At 38.3% G+C, this 15,184-nt stretch overlaps 1 protein-coding gene across 9 annotated transcripts in view; it reads left to right on the forward strand.

Annotated features, from left to right (window-relative positions):
- The first annotated feature begins 804 nt into the window (after positions 1–804).
- Eda (ectodysplasin A) overlaps positions 805–15,184 on the forward strand; it is a 318,888-nt gene continuing 304,508 nt past the window's right edge. For 3 of the 9 annotated variants that reach the window (XM_040282087.2, XM_078034650.1, XM_040282100.2), the window contains exon 1: positions 810–1,419. In XM_040282087.2, the coding sequence (XP_040138021.1) occupies positions 1,024–1,419 (396 nt within the window). In that variant the 5' untranslated portion in view covers positions 810–1,023. Of the gene's footprint in view, positions 1,420–1,831; positions 2,128–15,184 lie in introns of those variants that run through there. The other 6 variants (XM_078034652.1, XM_078034653.1, XR_013431785.1 and 3 more) reach the window with 6 other exon arrangements.

The following is a 15,184-nucleotide window of genomic DNA, read 5'->3' on the forward strand; positions in this document are numbered from 1 at the left end:
AGTAGTGGAAGAGGAGAAACTATTCTGATTGTGGATTTTCTCATGCAGCACCTTCTGCTTTGTGAAAGGGATCAATATATATTTGTTAAATTAATTGGTGTATCAAGAAATTCTCAGAGGCAGTTTTTGCCTTTCAAAGGTCAATATCACTTCAGTTCCACTTGGCACAAGTAGCCTTCTCCATGACTTAGATGGAGCCCCCAGACACACTCCAGGAGGGAGGCTGCTTGATTTCCAGTTCCTTTGGCTCCCAGGCTCCTAGGTCTCCTTTTCTTCTGGCGAGCCATTGGATTGCAAACACAGCAGGCATGGTTTCATTCCAAACCCAGAACTGTTTTAATTAGTTTAACGTCTGTTAAACGCTTTGAAGATTGAAAGCAACAGATAAGTACTGGATGATGTTATTAACAACTGCAGTTAATTGCAAACATTTCTATTAATGCTAGTTCCTGCCTCCTTTTCTTTGCTGTACCTTCCTTCCAAGGTTCCAAAATTCTTCTCAGCCCCCCTTCCCTCCCCCGTACTGGCGCTAAAGGGTTAAACCGGGGCGGAGTCCAGAGATGAGCGACAGCAGGAATCACCAACTGGTATGGGGCAAGCGGGAAGAGCTGGGTGGGGCCCTCAGGGAGAGGCGAACTCTCACGCCCCCAGGCCCCGCCCCGCGGCCAGAGGCCCGGGTAGAACGGCAAGGGGCGGGGCGCCGAGGCTTGGCGGGCTCAGTGGTTGGGCGTCCTGGCAGCCCCTTGAGGGATGGGGCGGGGTCGACCGGGACCTCCTCCCTCATTCCCTCGGCGGGCGGAGCCGCCCCTCTCTCCCGCCCCTCCTCCTCCCTTTCCCACCCCTCGGAGTGGAGCTGCACATGCGGCTGCTCCCTGTTCCGTCCCGCCCAGCCACCGTCGCGCAGGCACGGGTCCCTGCAGCCCCCAGCCGATGGCAGGACAGTAGTCGCCTGTCAGGGGTTGTGAACGGCAGAGGCAGACGCAGCGGCTCCCGGGCCTCAGAGAGTGGGTGTCTCCGGAGGCCATGGGCTACCCTGAGGTAGAGCGCAGGGAACCCCTGCCTGCGGCAGCGCCACGGGAGCGGGGGAACCCAGGCTGCGGCTGTCGCGGGGCCCCTGCCCGGGCGGGCGAAGGGAACAGCTGCCGGCTCTTCCTGGGTTTCTTTGGCCTCTCGCTGGCCCTCCACCTGCTGACGTTGTGCTGCTACCTAGAGTTGCGGTCAGAGTTGCGGCGGGAACGCGGAGCTGAGTCCCGCCTTGGCGGCCCGGGCACCTCTGGCACCTCTGGCACCCTGAGCAGCCCCGGTGGCCTGGACCCTGACGGTCCCATCACCCGCCACTTTGGGCACCCGTCACCTCAACAGCAGCCGTTGGAACCGGGAGAAACCACACTTGCCCCTGACTCCCAGGACCGGCACCAGGTGAGTCACCTAGTAGGGGCGGCGGTGACGGTGGAGGCCCCCTTCCCTGGTGAGTAGGGCGGGGGCCCTCCACCGCAAGGCCCGGAGGGTACTCTGCCACTTGGAACCAAGTTAGAGGGCAGGACCAGGGAGGGAGCAGACGAGCCGGAGAGAGGTTGTCCAGGGCAGGTTGTCTGTCCTGGGTCGCTGGGTCAGCTCGCTCAGACTCTCTCAGGTCCCCTTGACTTGGAAACTCTAGCCTGCGCCTGCCGCCCGGGGCTATGTGCTGCCTTGGGAAAAGTTGGCGACGCTCCCGCCCGGGCTCGGCGAGGAGGTGCCCGCGCTGCCCCCCTAGCCGACTAACGGCGAGCAGCTTGGCCCTTCTGCTCTTGCTGAGATTCTCTGCCCGCGGTGCTTGTTTTTTCGCGTCCAGAATTGATGCCAGCACTAGCAAACTCTTCTTTGGAGTTGGAGTTGTAAACAGCTGAAATAACTGCTCCACGCCCGTTGAAACAACTTTTAACCGCACTTTCAGCGCGGGGTCCTTGTGCGCTGACCAGAACGTGGGCTTGTTCACACTTACCTGCAATTTGAGACTGATTGTCCTCGGCGTTCTAGTGAGGATCAGCGCCCCTGAGGAATTCTGGTAGAAATATGCCGTCTTGCTAGACAACTTCTGAACAGCAGTTTAAAAAATCTATGGAAATAAAACTCACCCTTTGCATGCCGGTTCTGACTTATTTTTTATTATTTGGATGGGGGGGTTGCTTTTTGGAAGGTGGGAGGGAAGCGCTTTCGTTACTGCTAGCTTAAGAACAGGAATCTACCAATGGAACTCAGGAGTAGTCTCCCAAGTGCAGGTTTTTTTTTTTTTTCAATTTTTATGGGTGTTTGTGCCTCTATTAGCATACCATTAACTTTGGTGTTTCGTTTCTACTTTCTCCTAGCTCTTTATTCAAGTAAATTTAGTGCAGTTAATATAACTATTATCTTGATTGCCATATTTTGTCTTACATGTGAAACTTAGAAGAAGCATCCAGTGATCCTTTGGAGCTGGTTAAAGGAAAATAGTGAATTTGTACTTATTGGAGAAGACTGCAAGTTGTGCAAATAAGTTCCTCAAGTTGAGGGACCTCAGCCTTCTATACTTACTACTATATCCAAAATCATTGTCACAATTCTTAAACCTTATTTGTGCTACTTTGTCTTTCCATCCAAAGTTGTATGATTGATAGTGGCATCACATTCATGAAACTTACTGTGATGTTGTGACTGTCATTTTTCTTTTTTACAATGTGCCTTGTAAACTTGCCCTGAGCCTTAAAATGTCTTGCTAGCACACTCCAACTTATATAACAGATTATCAAAAAAAGAATCAGCAGACATGCTTCTCATACTTGAAACTTTAAACACTGTACGTAAATGATAATTAGCCAGGATTCTGGTTCCTTTATTTACCTCCTTCTCCATGCCCAATAGAAATACTTAGCAGCAGAACATTGATATTCTGGGAAAAGATGAAGGAATTCATCTTTCTTAGTCAAATGGTGGCCAAGACTTTTTGGCATTCAGGATGGACAGAGCCATGTTTATAGACTGAGGATTAGTAGACAGCTGTACTCTAGGGCTTCTGTGATGGCATGAGACTCTCACAGGTTTGCCATGACATTTTAGTTGCCTGCCCTTTGGGTAGCCCTAAAATACTTTTGTCTAGGTTTAAAACAAAACTGTGTTTTGTGTCCTTTACTGTTTTCATCTTTCTGAGCAGTAGAAGCAAGGATACTGGCTCTCTAGGTTTGTTGACATCAATTTTGAATTGGAGGTTCTTAAGAGTTGTAAGGGGCCACCTAAGTCCATTTTATTTGATTCCCTTGAAGAACATAGGCTCTAAGAGGAAAGTGACTTGCCCGAGATCACATAGCTAGAGTCAAAACTAGGATGGAGTTGCTCTCCTAATTTGCAGTTCAGTGCCCATTCCCATGTAGCATTCTACATACTGAGCCTTTTTTTTTTTTTGCAGAGAGACAGAATAGGGTGGGGCTCCGTAGTAGAACTTTTACAAAGCAGAGGGCACAGATTTGTGTCATTTTGTTTTACTCTACCTACATTTTGACCAGACTAAGTTTAACCCTGTAGTCCTTATTCATCCTAATCTTCACTTTCAGGAGACTTAAGAGTATACTCTGGAAGAATTCCAGCTTAGATCCAATTTCAGTGTCTTTAGAGGATATTGGTTTTAGTATATGATAAATAAATGCATGAATAAATAAATAAAGGAAAAGTTGATTGACTATTAAATTAGTACTACTACATCCTGGGTAAAAGTTCTGGTGCTCTGGTGCACCCTCTGCTGGCTTTGGAGGGACATTTAATTGCAGTATCTGCTGACAGTCAAAATTCTAAGTTGTGCTGACAGATTCTGATTCATAAATAAGGAAGTAAACAGCCTTGTGGGATTTGGCCACGTAGGTCATATTTTTATATTTTAGTTTTTCAACCCAAACAGCTGCTATTACAGCACTGTTGGATAGAAAGGAAGAAAGATAAAACTATGCACCCTCCAATGGGCAATGTATTCAGGTTTCTCACCAGTTTATCTGCAAGGAATGAAGGCAAGCTGACAAGAATAAATGACAGGAATATCTCACAAGATCTAGTGAGCATAACAGTCTGAGGGACTTCATTGCATAAGGTCATTGCAGTTAGGCAAAAGTAAACCTATCTATGCTTAGGAGATGATGGGCTCTAGACTCTCAGTTATGACTCAAAAAATGGATCATAGAAACCACTGTAAATGTCATAACTTGATTTAAAGGCTTTTAAAACTAGATACATAAGGAAGTCAGTGCAGTGAGGATATAAAGTAGCAAGAACAACAAAGTTTCTCCAAGGAAAATATTAAGAAAGTCTTCCAAGTAAGGGTATGGTTACTGATGATAAAAAGTGAGAGAGTCACCTCAGACTTTTTGGAATCATAATTGTCTCCTGTAGCTGGAGCAGCTGAGTAGCTATAGATTTATTTGGATACTTGGTGGAGGTAATCTTAAGGGCTAGAGACATCTTATTAGTATCTGAATCAGACAATAAACAGTATAAAAAAATAATACATCACTGGCTCATTCTACAGAGTAGTTGGTCCAGTTGTGATTGTGCTACTCAGGGGTCAAGAATGTAGTGGGCAGCCTCAGAAAGTGAGTCAACAACAACAAAACACAACCCTTATCTTTTCCATGTAAAAGATCAAAAGTGAATTTTCACCTATAATCAGACAGAAAAGTTTGGTGGCTATTTCTCAAGAAAAACCTAACAGCTGATAAAAGTCCCCAGAAACCAAATTAAGTTGATCAAAAAGATGGAGGTGTATCCTAGTTGTTGTTTTTCGTCTGGAGAGAGAAATGATCAAAGTCTTCCAAATCAAGTGAGAGATGAGTATGGTTAACATGTTGGTGTAATTTAATAATCCAATTCAGTAAATAGAAAGTCTGATGTGCCAGATACAAAATTAGTATTAGATACCTTTTAATGCCAGGAAATTATTTTAGGAGGGAGATAATTAAAGGTAGTATCTCATTCAACTCATTGCCCCAAGTGATAGTCTAAACTATGGTTAAAACAATAAGAACTTATTCAGTACCTTATTCAGTACTTATTCAGTATTTGAGATTTGTTTCCTAATTACCTGAGGTGATGTCATAAAAGTCAGCCTTAACATTCTACAAAACATTTGTTGTTATAACTAGATAAACCATTAGTATATCCAGATTTGATATACTTATGTTAAGGCTGATTGATCACGAAAATAACTAGGTGTGCCAGGCATGGTGGCATGCTCCTATAATCCCAATAACTTGGGAGGCTGAGTCAAGAGGATCACAAATTTTCAGCCAGACTTAGCGGGTGGATTTGTGGTAATATTTCATGATTTTAATTGACATTTCTCAGAAGACTATTGAGGTTGTGCTCTTTTTCATATTTTTGTTATTCCTTTGAATATGTTCTATGAAGTGTGTGTATAATTTTTTTGCTTATGTTCTATGAAGTGTGTGTATAATTTTTGCTTGTTTTTCTGTCAAGTTGTCTGCCCATTTCTTATAGATAGTTTCTTATATATTTGTAGGAATTCTTTATATGGCCTGGCTATGAACCATTTTTTGTATTTTTTATGTTGCCAAACCATTCCCAAATCTGTGGCTTATCTTTCTTTGTGGTATACTTTGATGAACGAAAGTCTTTAATTTTAATTGTCAATGTTTTTCAGTATTTTTTTGTGATTAGGGTTTGTTGCTGTTTTATTTAAGAAATATATTTCTAACTTGATATCATGTATACATAGTCAGTCTCCTGTATTATCCTCTAGAAGCTTTATCCTCCTTTTGCCACTCAAATTCAGAGCTACAATCCACCTAGGACCAATTTTTGTGTATGATGAGACATAGAAATCAAGCTCCACTTCTTTCCATATAAATAAAGATTTTTCTCTACTTCTCTACATTTTCACCTTTGTTATAATTAAAGTGTCTGCATACATGCAAGGTGGTTTTAGAAAGATTTGTTGTCTTCTGTTGGTCATTAATCCAGTTTATGTCACTATAATAAAATAACTGAAGTTAGATTTTTTAAAATATTTATTTTTTAATTGTAGTTGGATATCATACCTTTATTTTATTTATTTATTTTTATTGGTGCTGAGGATCAAACCCAGGGCCTTGCATGTGCTAGGCTAGTACTCTACCACTGAGCCACACCCCCAGCCCAACGTTGGATTTTTTTGAATAAATAAAAGAAAAAATAAATTTTGAATAAATAAAGAAAAGAGGTTTATTTAGCTCACAGTCTTGTAAATTCAAGAGCATTGTACCAGCATCTGCTTGGCTCTGGTGGAGGCCCCTTGGACGAGTCATAACATGGCAGAGAAGTGTGCATGAGGTTGCATCACTGCATAATAAACTACTCTGGTGAGAACTAACTCAGTCTTCAAGAAAAACAATAATCCCTCCTGAAAGCAGCACCAACAATGACCTAATTCACACTAGGTCTCAACTGTTAAAGATTCCACCATCTCCATACTGCCACACTGCATATAAAGTCTCCAGTACATAAAACCTTAAGGGACAAACAGCAGCACACAAATACCACAGTCTTTATCACTGGATGCTATAATAAACTCTTGATATTTGGAAAAGCAAGTCCATTCATCTTGTTTCCTTTCTTTAAAAGTATTTTGAAGGGGTTGGGGTTATAGCTCAGCAGTAGAGCACTTGCCTCACACATGTGAGGTACTGGGTTTGATCCTCAGCACCACATAAAAATAAATAAATAAACAAAATAAAGATATTGTGTCCATCTTTCAAAAAATCTTAAAAAAATATATCGAAAAGCTGGGCATGGTGGTGCATGCCTATAATCCCAATGGCTCAAGAGGCTGAGTCAGAAGGATTTGTAAGTTCAAAACCAGCCTCAGCAAAAGCTAGGCATTAAGCAACTCAGTGAGACCCTGTCTCTAAATAAAATACAAAATAGGGCTGGGGTTGTGGCTCAGTGGCCAAGTGCCCCTGAGTACAATTCCTGGTCCCCCCCCCCCCGCAATATATTGAATATTCTTGACCCTTGGCCCTTTGCATTTCCATGGGTATTGTAGAATCAGCTTGTCAGCATGTCCCATACAGAAACACAAAAAATAAACCTGTTGGGATTTTTGTAGCTTTTCTTTATTTTTTCTTGATAATACTTTTTTAATTTACATTTCTGTAGAGGTTAGGTATATACTTATTCTAAGTTTGAATATACTTATTCTAAGTTTTTTGTTTATTTTTATGCCATTATAGATGTTATCTATGGTGGATATTGTGATCCACAATCCAAATCCTATTTTAAGAATTAAGGACTCATTCCCTCAATTGTTGAAGTCCAGTCTCAGTAAAGAGTGCTCTTTTGAGTATTCCTTGGTTGAGGAAAACTGTTTCACCCAGGGAGAAGCCTCTTCCAGGGCAATTTGCATTCAATGACAAAGTAATGTTCATATAAATTCCTTTCCCTTTCTGTCAAATTGGGAAATCTTCAGAGGGCCATATCTAGTCAAGAACTAACTATGAAGTTGGCTATGGCTTTTTGGGGACTAATATTTTCCCTTCTCTTACATATGTGTTGATCCCATAAACTCTTCCTAATAAAAGCCCTATGTGATATTCTATGTCTTTCATTCTGCTTCATAGAAAACTCAACCTGGGGGTATATATAATTTTAATCTAATTTTAATTGATTATTTCTGATGTTTAGAAATCTAGTTTATTTTTATATATTGACTTTGTATACAGAGACTTGATGAATTCTTTTATTACTCTTATATCTGTATGTTCTTTTGAATTTTCCAAAATACTATCAAATGGCTTGTGAAAAATGATAATTAAAAAATTTATTATTTTCCTTTCCAAATTATATATTTTAAGAAATTCATTTCTTACCTTATTTTAGTGGCTTTCTTACCTTATTGAACTATTGGAATAATGGTAAATAGATGTAGGATAGCAAAGCTGGGTGCAGTGGCACACACCTGAAATCCCAGCACATGGGAAGACTGAGGCAAAAGGATCTCAAGTTCAAGAATAGCTTCAGCAACTTAGTGAGACCGTCTCAAAATTAAAAAAAAAAAAAATCAGGGCTGTGGATGTAGCACAGTGGTAACAGGCCCATGGGTTCAATCCTCTGTACCCTTTTTAAAAAGTAGTGATATCGGGATGCTGGGGTTGTGGCTTAGCAGTGGAGTGCTCACCTAGTACATGTGAGGCCCTGGGTTCGATCCTCAGTACCATGTATAAATAAATAAATAAAATAAAGGTATAAAAATTTTTTTTTAAAAGTAGTGATATCAAGGCTTCCTTTTTCTCTTTTCAGTTTTGGAGAGAAATCTTAACATTTCACTGTTACTTAATGATTCTTGTAGTTTTATTGTTCTTATTAGTTATTTTAAGGTAACCTTTATCAATTTAAAAAGTTCTCTTCTAACCCTAGCTTACTAAGAGTTTTGCTTTATTCATGATCTCCTGTATCATTGTAAAATCATGGTTTTCTTGCATGTATTGAGATAACATATGATTTTTCTCCTTTAATGTATTAATGTGGAATTAAACTTGCACCCTAGGAAAAACCCTATTTATTCCTAATGTCTTATTCAGTTTATATATGGCTGAATTTGTTTTGCTAACATTTTGCACACTCTTGGTGGGAATATAAATTAGTACAGCCATCATGTGATCCAACAATTCTACTACTAGGTATATATCCAAAAGAAATGAAATTTAGGATCCTTGCATCTATATTTATGAGTAAGTTTAGCATACAATTTTCTTTTATTATCAAGTTTGGATATCAAGGTTATGTTGTCCTTACAGTAGCTAAAAATGTTTGTTTTTAATGTTTTGACTATAAAAGCTTATGTAATTTTGATAATGTTTCTTCCTTAAATGTTTGGTAGAAGTAGTGAAGTCATTTTGCCCTGGGGAGGGATTAAATACTATATTTGATATCTCACTAGATTCAGGAATTTAAGACATATATGCCAAAGAATACTTAGAAATAAAATTTAACTAAGGAGATGATAGACCTGTATACTGAAAACTCATAAAACATTGATAAAAGAAATTGAAGAAGACACAAACAAATGGAAAGATTGTTTGTGTTCATAGATTGGAAGAATTAATATTGTTAAAATGTCTATATTACCCAGAGAGATTTGCCAATTCAGTGCAATTTCCATCAAATGATATTTGTCATAGAAATTGAAAAAAACAGTGCTAAAATTTGTATATAAGCACAAAATATCTCAAATAACCAAAGTAATATTAAGCAAACTAAACAAAACTAAAAACCTAAAACCCCAAAACTAAACCCTAAGCAACATAAAACAGCAATAATAACAACAACAAAAAAGCAAAGCTGAAAACACCACACTACCTGACTTCAAAATGTACTACAAAGCTACAGACATCAAACAGCGTGGTACTGGCATAAAAACAGACACATAGATCGATGGAACACAATAGAGAGCCTGGAAATAAATCGATGCATTTATGGTCAATTGATTTTTTTTTACAAAGGTGCCAAGAACACACAATGGGGAAAGGACAATTTCTTCAATAAATGCTACAGGGAAAACTGGCTATCCACATTCAAAATCATGAAGTTAGATCCTTATCTTACACAATATAAAAATCAACTCAAAATAGATTAAAGTATGACTTGAAACCATAAAACTACTAGAAGAAAGCATAGGGGAAAAGCTCCGTGACATCAGTCTGGGCAGTGATTTTTTGGATACAACCCCAAAAGCACAGACAACAAGAGCAAAAATAGAAAAATGAGATTACATCAAACGGAAAGCTTCTGCACATCAAAGAAAACAATCAACAAAGTGAAGAGACAACATATAGAATAGAATATATTTGCATAAACATAAGGGATTAATATCCAAAATATAAAAGTTCAAACAACTCAATACCAAGAAAACAAATAACCCAATTAGAATGTGTGCAAAGGGCCTGAATAAACATTTCTTAAAAGAAGACATACAATAATCATATGAAAATAATGCTCAGTGTCACTAATTATCAGGGAAATGTAAATCAAAACCACAATGAGGTATCACCTAATAGTTGTTATAATGACCATTAAAAAAAAGATGGAAGAGCCAGGTGCAGTGGTAGACACTTACAACCCCAGTGACTCGGGAGGCTGTGGTAGGAGGTTCACAAATTCAAGGCCAACCTGAGCACATTAGAGACCCTGTCTCAAAACAAAACAAAACAAAACAAAAAAAGTTAGAGCACTTGACTAGCATGTGCAAGGCTCTGGTTTCCATATCCTAGTACCTGCCCTCCACCAAAAACAAAACAAAACAAAAAAAGGAAGATCACCAGTGTTGGTGAAGAGATAAAAATAAGGGGAGCCCTCACACACTCTTGGTAGGAATATAAATTAGTACAGTCATCATATGATCCAACAATTCTACTTCTAGGTATATATACAAAACAAATGAAATGTATGGAAGAGACATCTGCACTCCCATGTTCGTTGTAGTGCTATTTACAATAGGCAAGATATATGTCCACCAATGGATGAATGGATAACAAATGTGGTATATACACACAATACAATAATATTAAGCCTTAAAAAGGAAACCCTGCCTTTTGTGACAATATGGATGAATCTAGAAGACATTATGCTAAGTGAAATAAACCATTAAATCATACAGCCATTTAGTCCACAAAAGACATTATTGTTGTTTTATAATCAAATTCATTTACATTTCTCCTATGTTTACTTTTTAAATTACTTTTCATTCCTTAATTCCTTCCCAAGTTTCTATTTGGGATAATGTCCTTCTGCTCTGATAACACCCTTTAACATGTCCTTTAGTATGTGTCTACTATTGATAATTTTTCTAGGTTAGTAGTTTTTTTTTTCTTTCAGAAGTTTGAAGATACCATGTTATTGCCTACTGGCTTCCATTATTCCTGCTGGGAAATAGCTGAAAATTTTATATTTGCTTCTTTGAAGAAAATCGACTTTTTATAAGTACTGGGGATTAAACCAGGGTTGTTCTACCACAAGCCATGTTCCCAGCCCTTTGTACTTAACATTTTTATTTTTTTATTTTGAGATAGGGTCTCACTAAGTTGCTGAGACTCACCTTGAACTTGAGATTCTCCTACCTCAGCCCCCCTTAGTACCTTATTCTCTTTATTTTAAAAAATTCAGTTACTATTTTGTCTTAGTTTGGTCTATTTGGGCTGCTCTAACAAAATACTATAAACTCAGTGACTTATAAACAGTAGGTATTTATTGCTGACAGTTTCAGAGGTTGGGAATTTCAAGATCAAGGCACTGACAGATTTGGTGTTTTGTGAGGGTCTACTTCCTAGTTTATAGAATAGTACTTTTTTGCTGTATCCTTACATGATGTAAGGGATGAAAGTGTTCCCTTGGGACTATTTTGTAAGGAAGCTAATCTCATTCATGAAGAGAATGTATTCATAATTTAATCACCTCCCAAAGGCCTCACTTCCTAATATCACCATACTGATAATTTGGTTTCAACATATGCATTTTGGGGAGACACATTTAGCCTATAGCAAACTTGTAGGTATTTTCTCAGCATCTGTTATATCTCTTTCATACTTTTTTTTATATTTTGATATTCTTTTCCTCTCTGTACTTATTCTAGATATTTTTCTGATCTACCTTATAATTCATTAATTCTTTTTTCACCTTTGTATAATCTATTAAACTCACCCATTGAGTTCTGAGTATCATCTGCCACCCACCCACACACACACACACACACACACACACACACACACACACATACGTATATATGTATACACGTACATATATGTGTGTATCTATATGTGTATATATGCGCATATATATTTTTTGAGGGGGGTTAACAGGATCTCGTAATGTTGCCAAGGCTGGTCTTAAACTTGTGATTCTTCTGCCTTAGCTTCCCAAGAAGCTGAGATTATAGGCATGTGCCACCATGTTTATCACATATATTTTTATTTTCTTTGGTTCCTTTATTTGTGGTGCTGGGGATTGAATCTAGGCAAGACTTTACCACAGAGCTACATCCTAGCCCCTGGTTATTTTTTTTAGAATAGTGCTCAGTTCTTTGTCAAAACTCAGAATCAAATATTTTTTAATTTATTTTTTATTCTAATTTGTTATATATGACAGCAGAATGCATTATAATTCTTATTACATATATAGAGCACAAGTTTTCTTATATCTGGTTGGATACAAAGCATCTTCACACCATTGGTGTCTTCATACATGTACTTAGGGTAATAATATCTATCTCATTCCACCATCTTTTTTTAAAATAGTTTTTATAGATGTAGTTGGACACAGTACCTTTATTTTATTTATTTATTTTTATGTGGTGCTGAGGATCAAACCCAGCGCCTTGCATGTGCCAGGTGAGTGCTCTACCTCTGAGCCAAAACCCAAGCCCCCAAATCTTTTCTTTTTGAAAGTATTAATCATAATTATGTAATAATCTCCATGTGATAACAATTATCCCAATCCTTGAGAGTGTGTTTCTATTATATATTGCATATCTTGTTCTTCTATTACTTTGGCTGTTTCTTAATATGTCTTATTAGTTTTGATAATAACAAATATTGTATATGAAAAATTATAGTAGAGATTGTTTGAGGCCTCACTTATTTTTATCCAGAAAGGGTTCATGCTTGAGATTGAGATACTATGAAGTGGGCTTCAGGCCAAATGAAGGTTGATTTACCCTTCTTTTTAGCATCTATCCCTTCTATCCCTTCTAAATTAGAACTCAAAGCTTAAGGGGTTTTCTAGCGTTCCCCTTCCTCAATGTGTCCTGAATTACAATTTCTGTACTCTTAGCTTTATGAATCTGTCAAAAGCTTTGCTATCTCAGCTGGCTCTTCTATAATCAGCCAGTGACTGTAACAGAAAAACAACTTCTTGGTGTTTTCTTTTTATTCAACATCTTGGCTCCATAATACTGCATTGCTTTCTGTTTGCTTGTTTTGAGATGGGGTTTCGCTATGTTGCTGAGGCAGGCCTCAAACTACTGGGTTCAAGTAGTCCTCCTGCCTCAGCTTCCCCAGCAGCTGGGATTACAGGTATGTGCCACTCTTCTTGGCTGCATTGCCTTTTAATGATGATATGACATGTAATTTATATCTTACCCCAATTTTCTTGTGGTTTTCAGCAGGAAATTTAGTTCAAATTACTTATGCATTCGTTATTAGAAACAGAATCAGCTGATTTCTTCAACAAATATATGATGATCATCTTTATGTATCATGCACTGTACAAAGCAGTGGAGATGTGACTGTTGAATGGGTTAGAGGGGACTCCTGCAATCATGGAGGATTGTAAACCTTCAAGTACAATACAAATTGGTGGTGCAATGATAGGGTTAATAATAGGATGGTCTAGAGTACCTAACCCAAACATTTGAAATCAAGGAAAGATTTTCTTGACAAACCATTTCTGAGCTTGATCCTGGAAAATAAGTAAGAATTAAGCAGGATAAGACTGTTTTAGGCAGTAGGAACATCATGTGTAATCACCTGGAGGTGAAATAGAACATGACGTTTTCAGGAAACAGCAACTCAGTTTTAACAAAGCTACAGTTATTAAGATAGTATGGGGCTGAGGAGGTGGCTCAAGCAGTAATGTGCTCGCCTGGCATGCGTGAGGCGCTGGGTTCGATCCTCAGCACCACATAAAAATAAAATAAAGATGTTGTGTCCACCGAAAACTAAAAAATAAATATTAAAAAATTCTCTCTCTCTCTCTCTCTCTCTCTCTCTCTCTCTCTCTCTCTCTCTCTTAAAAAAAGATAGTATGGTACCAGCATAAGAATAGGCATATAGATCAATGGAACAGAATTGAGTATCCAGAAAGAAATAAATCTTACATTATAATTAATTGATGTATTGTTATTATGATGCTCAGTAGTGGGGATTGAACCCACTGGGCCTCATATATGCTAGGCAAGTGCTTTGCCACTGGGATATTCCCATGGCCTTTTAAAATTTTATTTTGCCTAGGCTGGCTACAAACTTGTGATCCTCCTGCTTCAGCTTCCAATGTAGTTGAGATTAGAGGTGTGAGCCACCACACATGGCAATTAATTGAATTTTTTTAAAAATATTTTTTGTTGTAGATGGACATAATACCTTTATTTTATTTATTTATTTATATGGTGCTGAGGATTGAACCCAGTGCTTCACATGTGCTAGGCAAGTGCTCTATGATTAAGCTACAATCCCAGCACTCAATTGAATTTTGAAAAAAGTACCAAGACAGTTTATTGAGAGGAAATATCCTATTCAACAAATGGTGCTAGGAAAAGTGAATATCCACATTCAAATAGATAAACTTAAGAAATGTGCAGTAATTGGGCACAGTGGTGCATACCTCTAATCCCAGCTACTTGGGAGGCTAAGGTAGTAGGATTGCAAATTCAAGGCCAGCCTGGGCATCTTAGTGTGACCCTGTCTCAAAATAAAACTTAAAAAAGGGTTGGTGATGTAGCTCAGTGGTAAAGTACTTGTCTAATATGTGCACATTCTGGGTTCAATCCTTAGCACTGCAAAAAATAAAATGGTAGTAGACCAAATAGATTTTGCTCAAAAGACATATAAGTGGTAAGTGAGTGTTTAGTATCAGTAATCATCAGGGATATGGAAGTCAAACTACAAGGTTTGACTCTGGTAAGAATGCCTAATCTCAAGAAGAGTAAAGATAGTAAGTACTAGTAAGAATGTAAGAAAAAGGAATCATTCCACACTGTTGGTGGCAATGAACATTAGTCAGCCATTATGGAAAACATTATATAATTTCCTCAAAAAATTGAAACTAGAATGAAATACCATTTCACATCTTCTAGAATTACCATAAGGAAAAAGACAATAAGAAGTGGAGATGTGGAGAAATGAGAACCCTCTTACATTGCTGGTGGGAATGTAAAATGATGTAGCTGTTTTGGAAAATAGTTTGTTCCTTAATAAGTTAACATCGAATTACTATGACCCAGCAATTCCATTCCTAGGCATATACCCAAAGGAATTGAAAACACATTTTCACACAAGAACCTCTATATGAATGTTCATAGCAGTATTATTCATAATAGTCCCAAAGTGGAAACAACTGAAATGTCTGATGAATATATAAACAAAGTGTGTATATTATTCTATACAATGGAATATTTTTCAACCATAAAAAGAAATGAAGTATATAT

Source organism: Ictidomys tridecemlineatus, chromosome X (genome assembly GCF_052094955.1).
Source record: "Ictidomys tridecemlineatus isolate mIctTri1 chromosome X, mIctTri1.hap1, whole genome shotgun sequence".
Lineage (NCBI taxonomy): Eukaryota > Metazoa > Chordata > Mammalia > Rodentia > Sciuridae > Ictidomys > Ictidomys tridecemlineatus.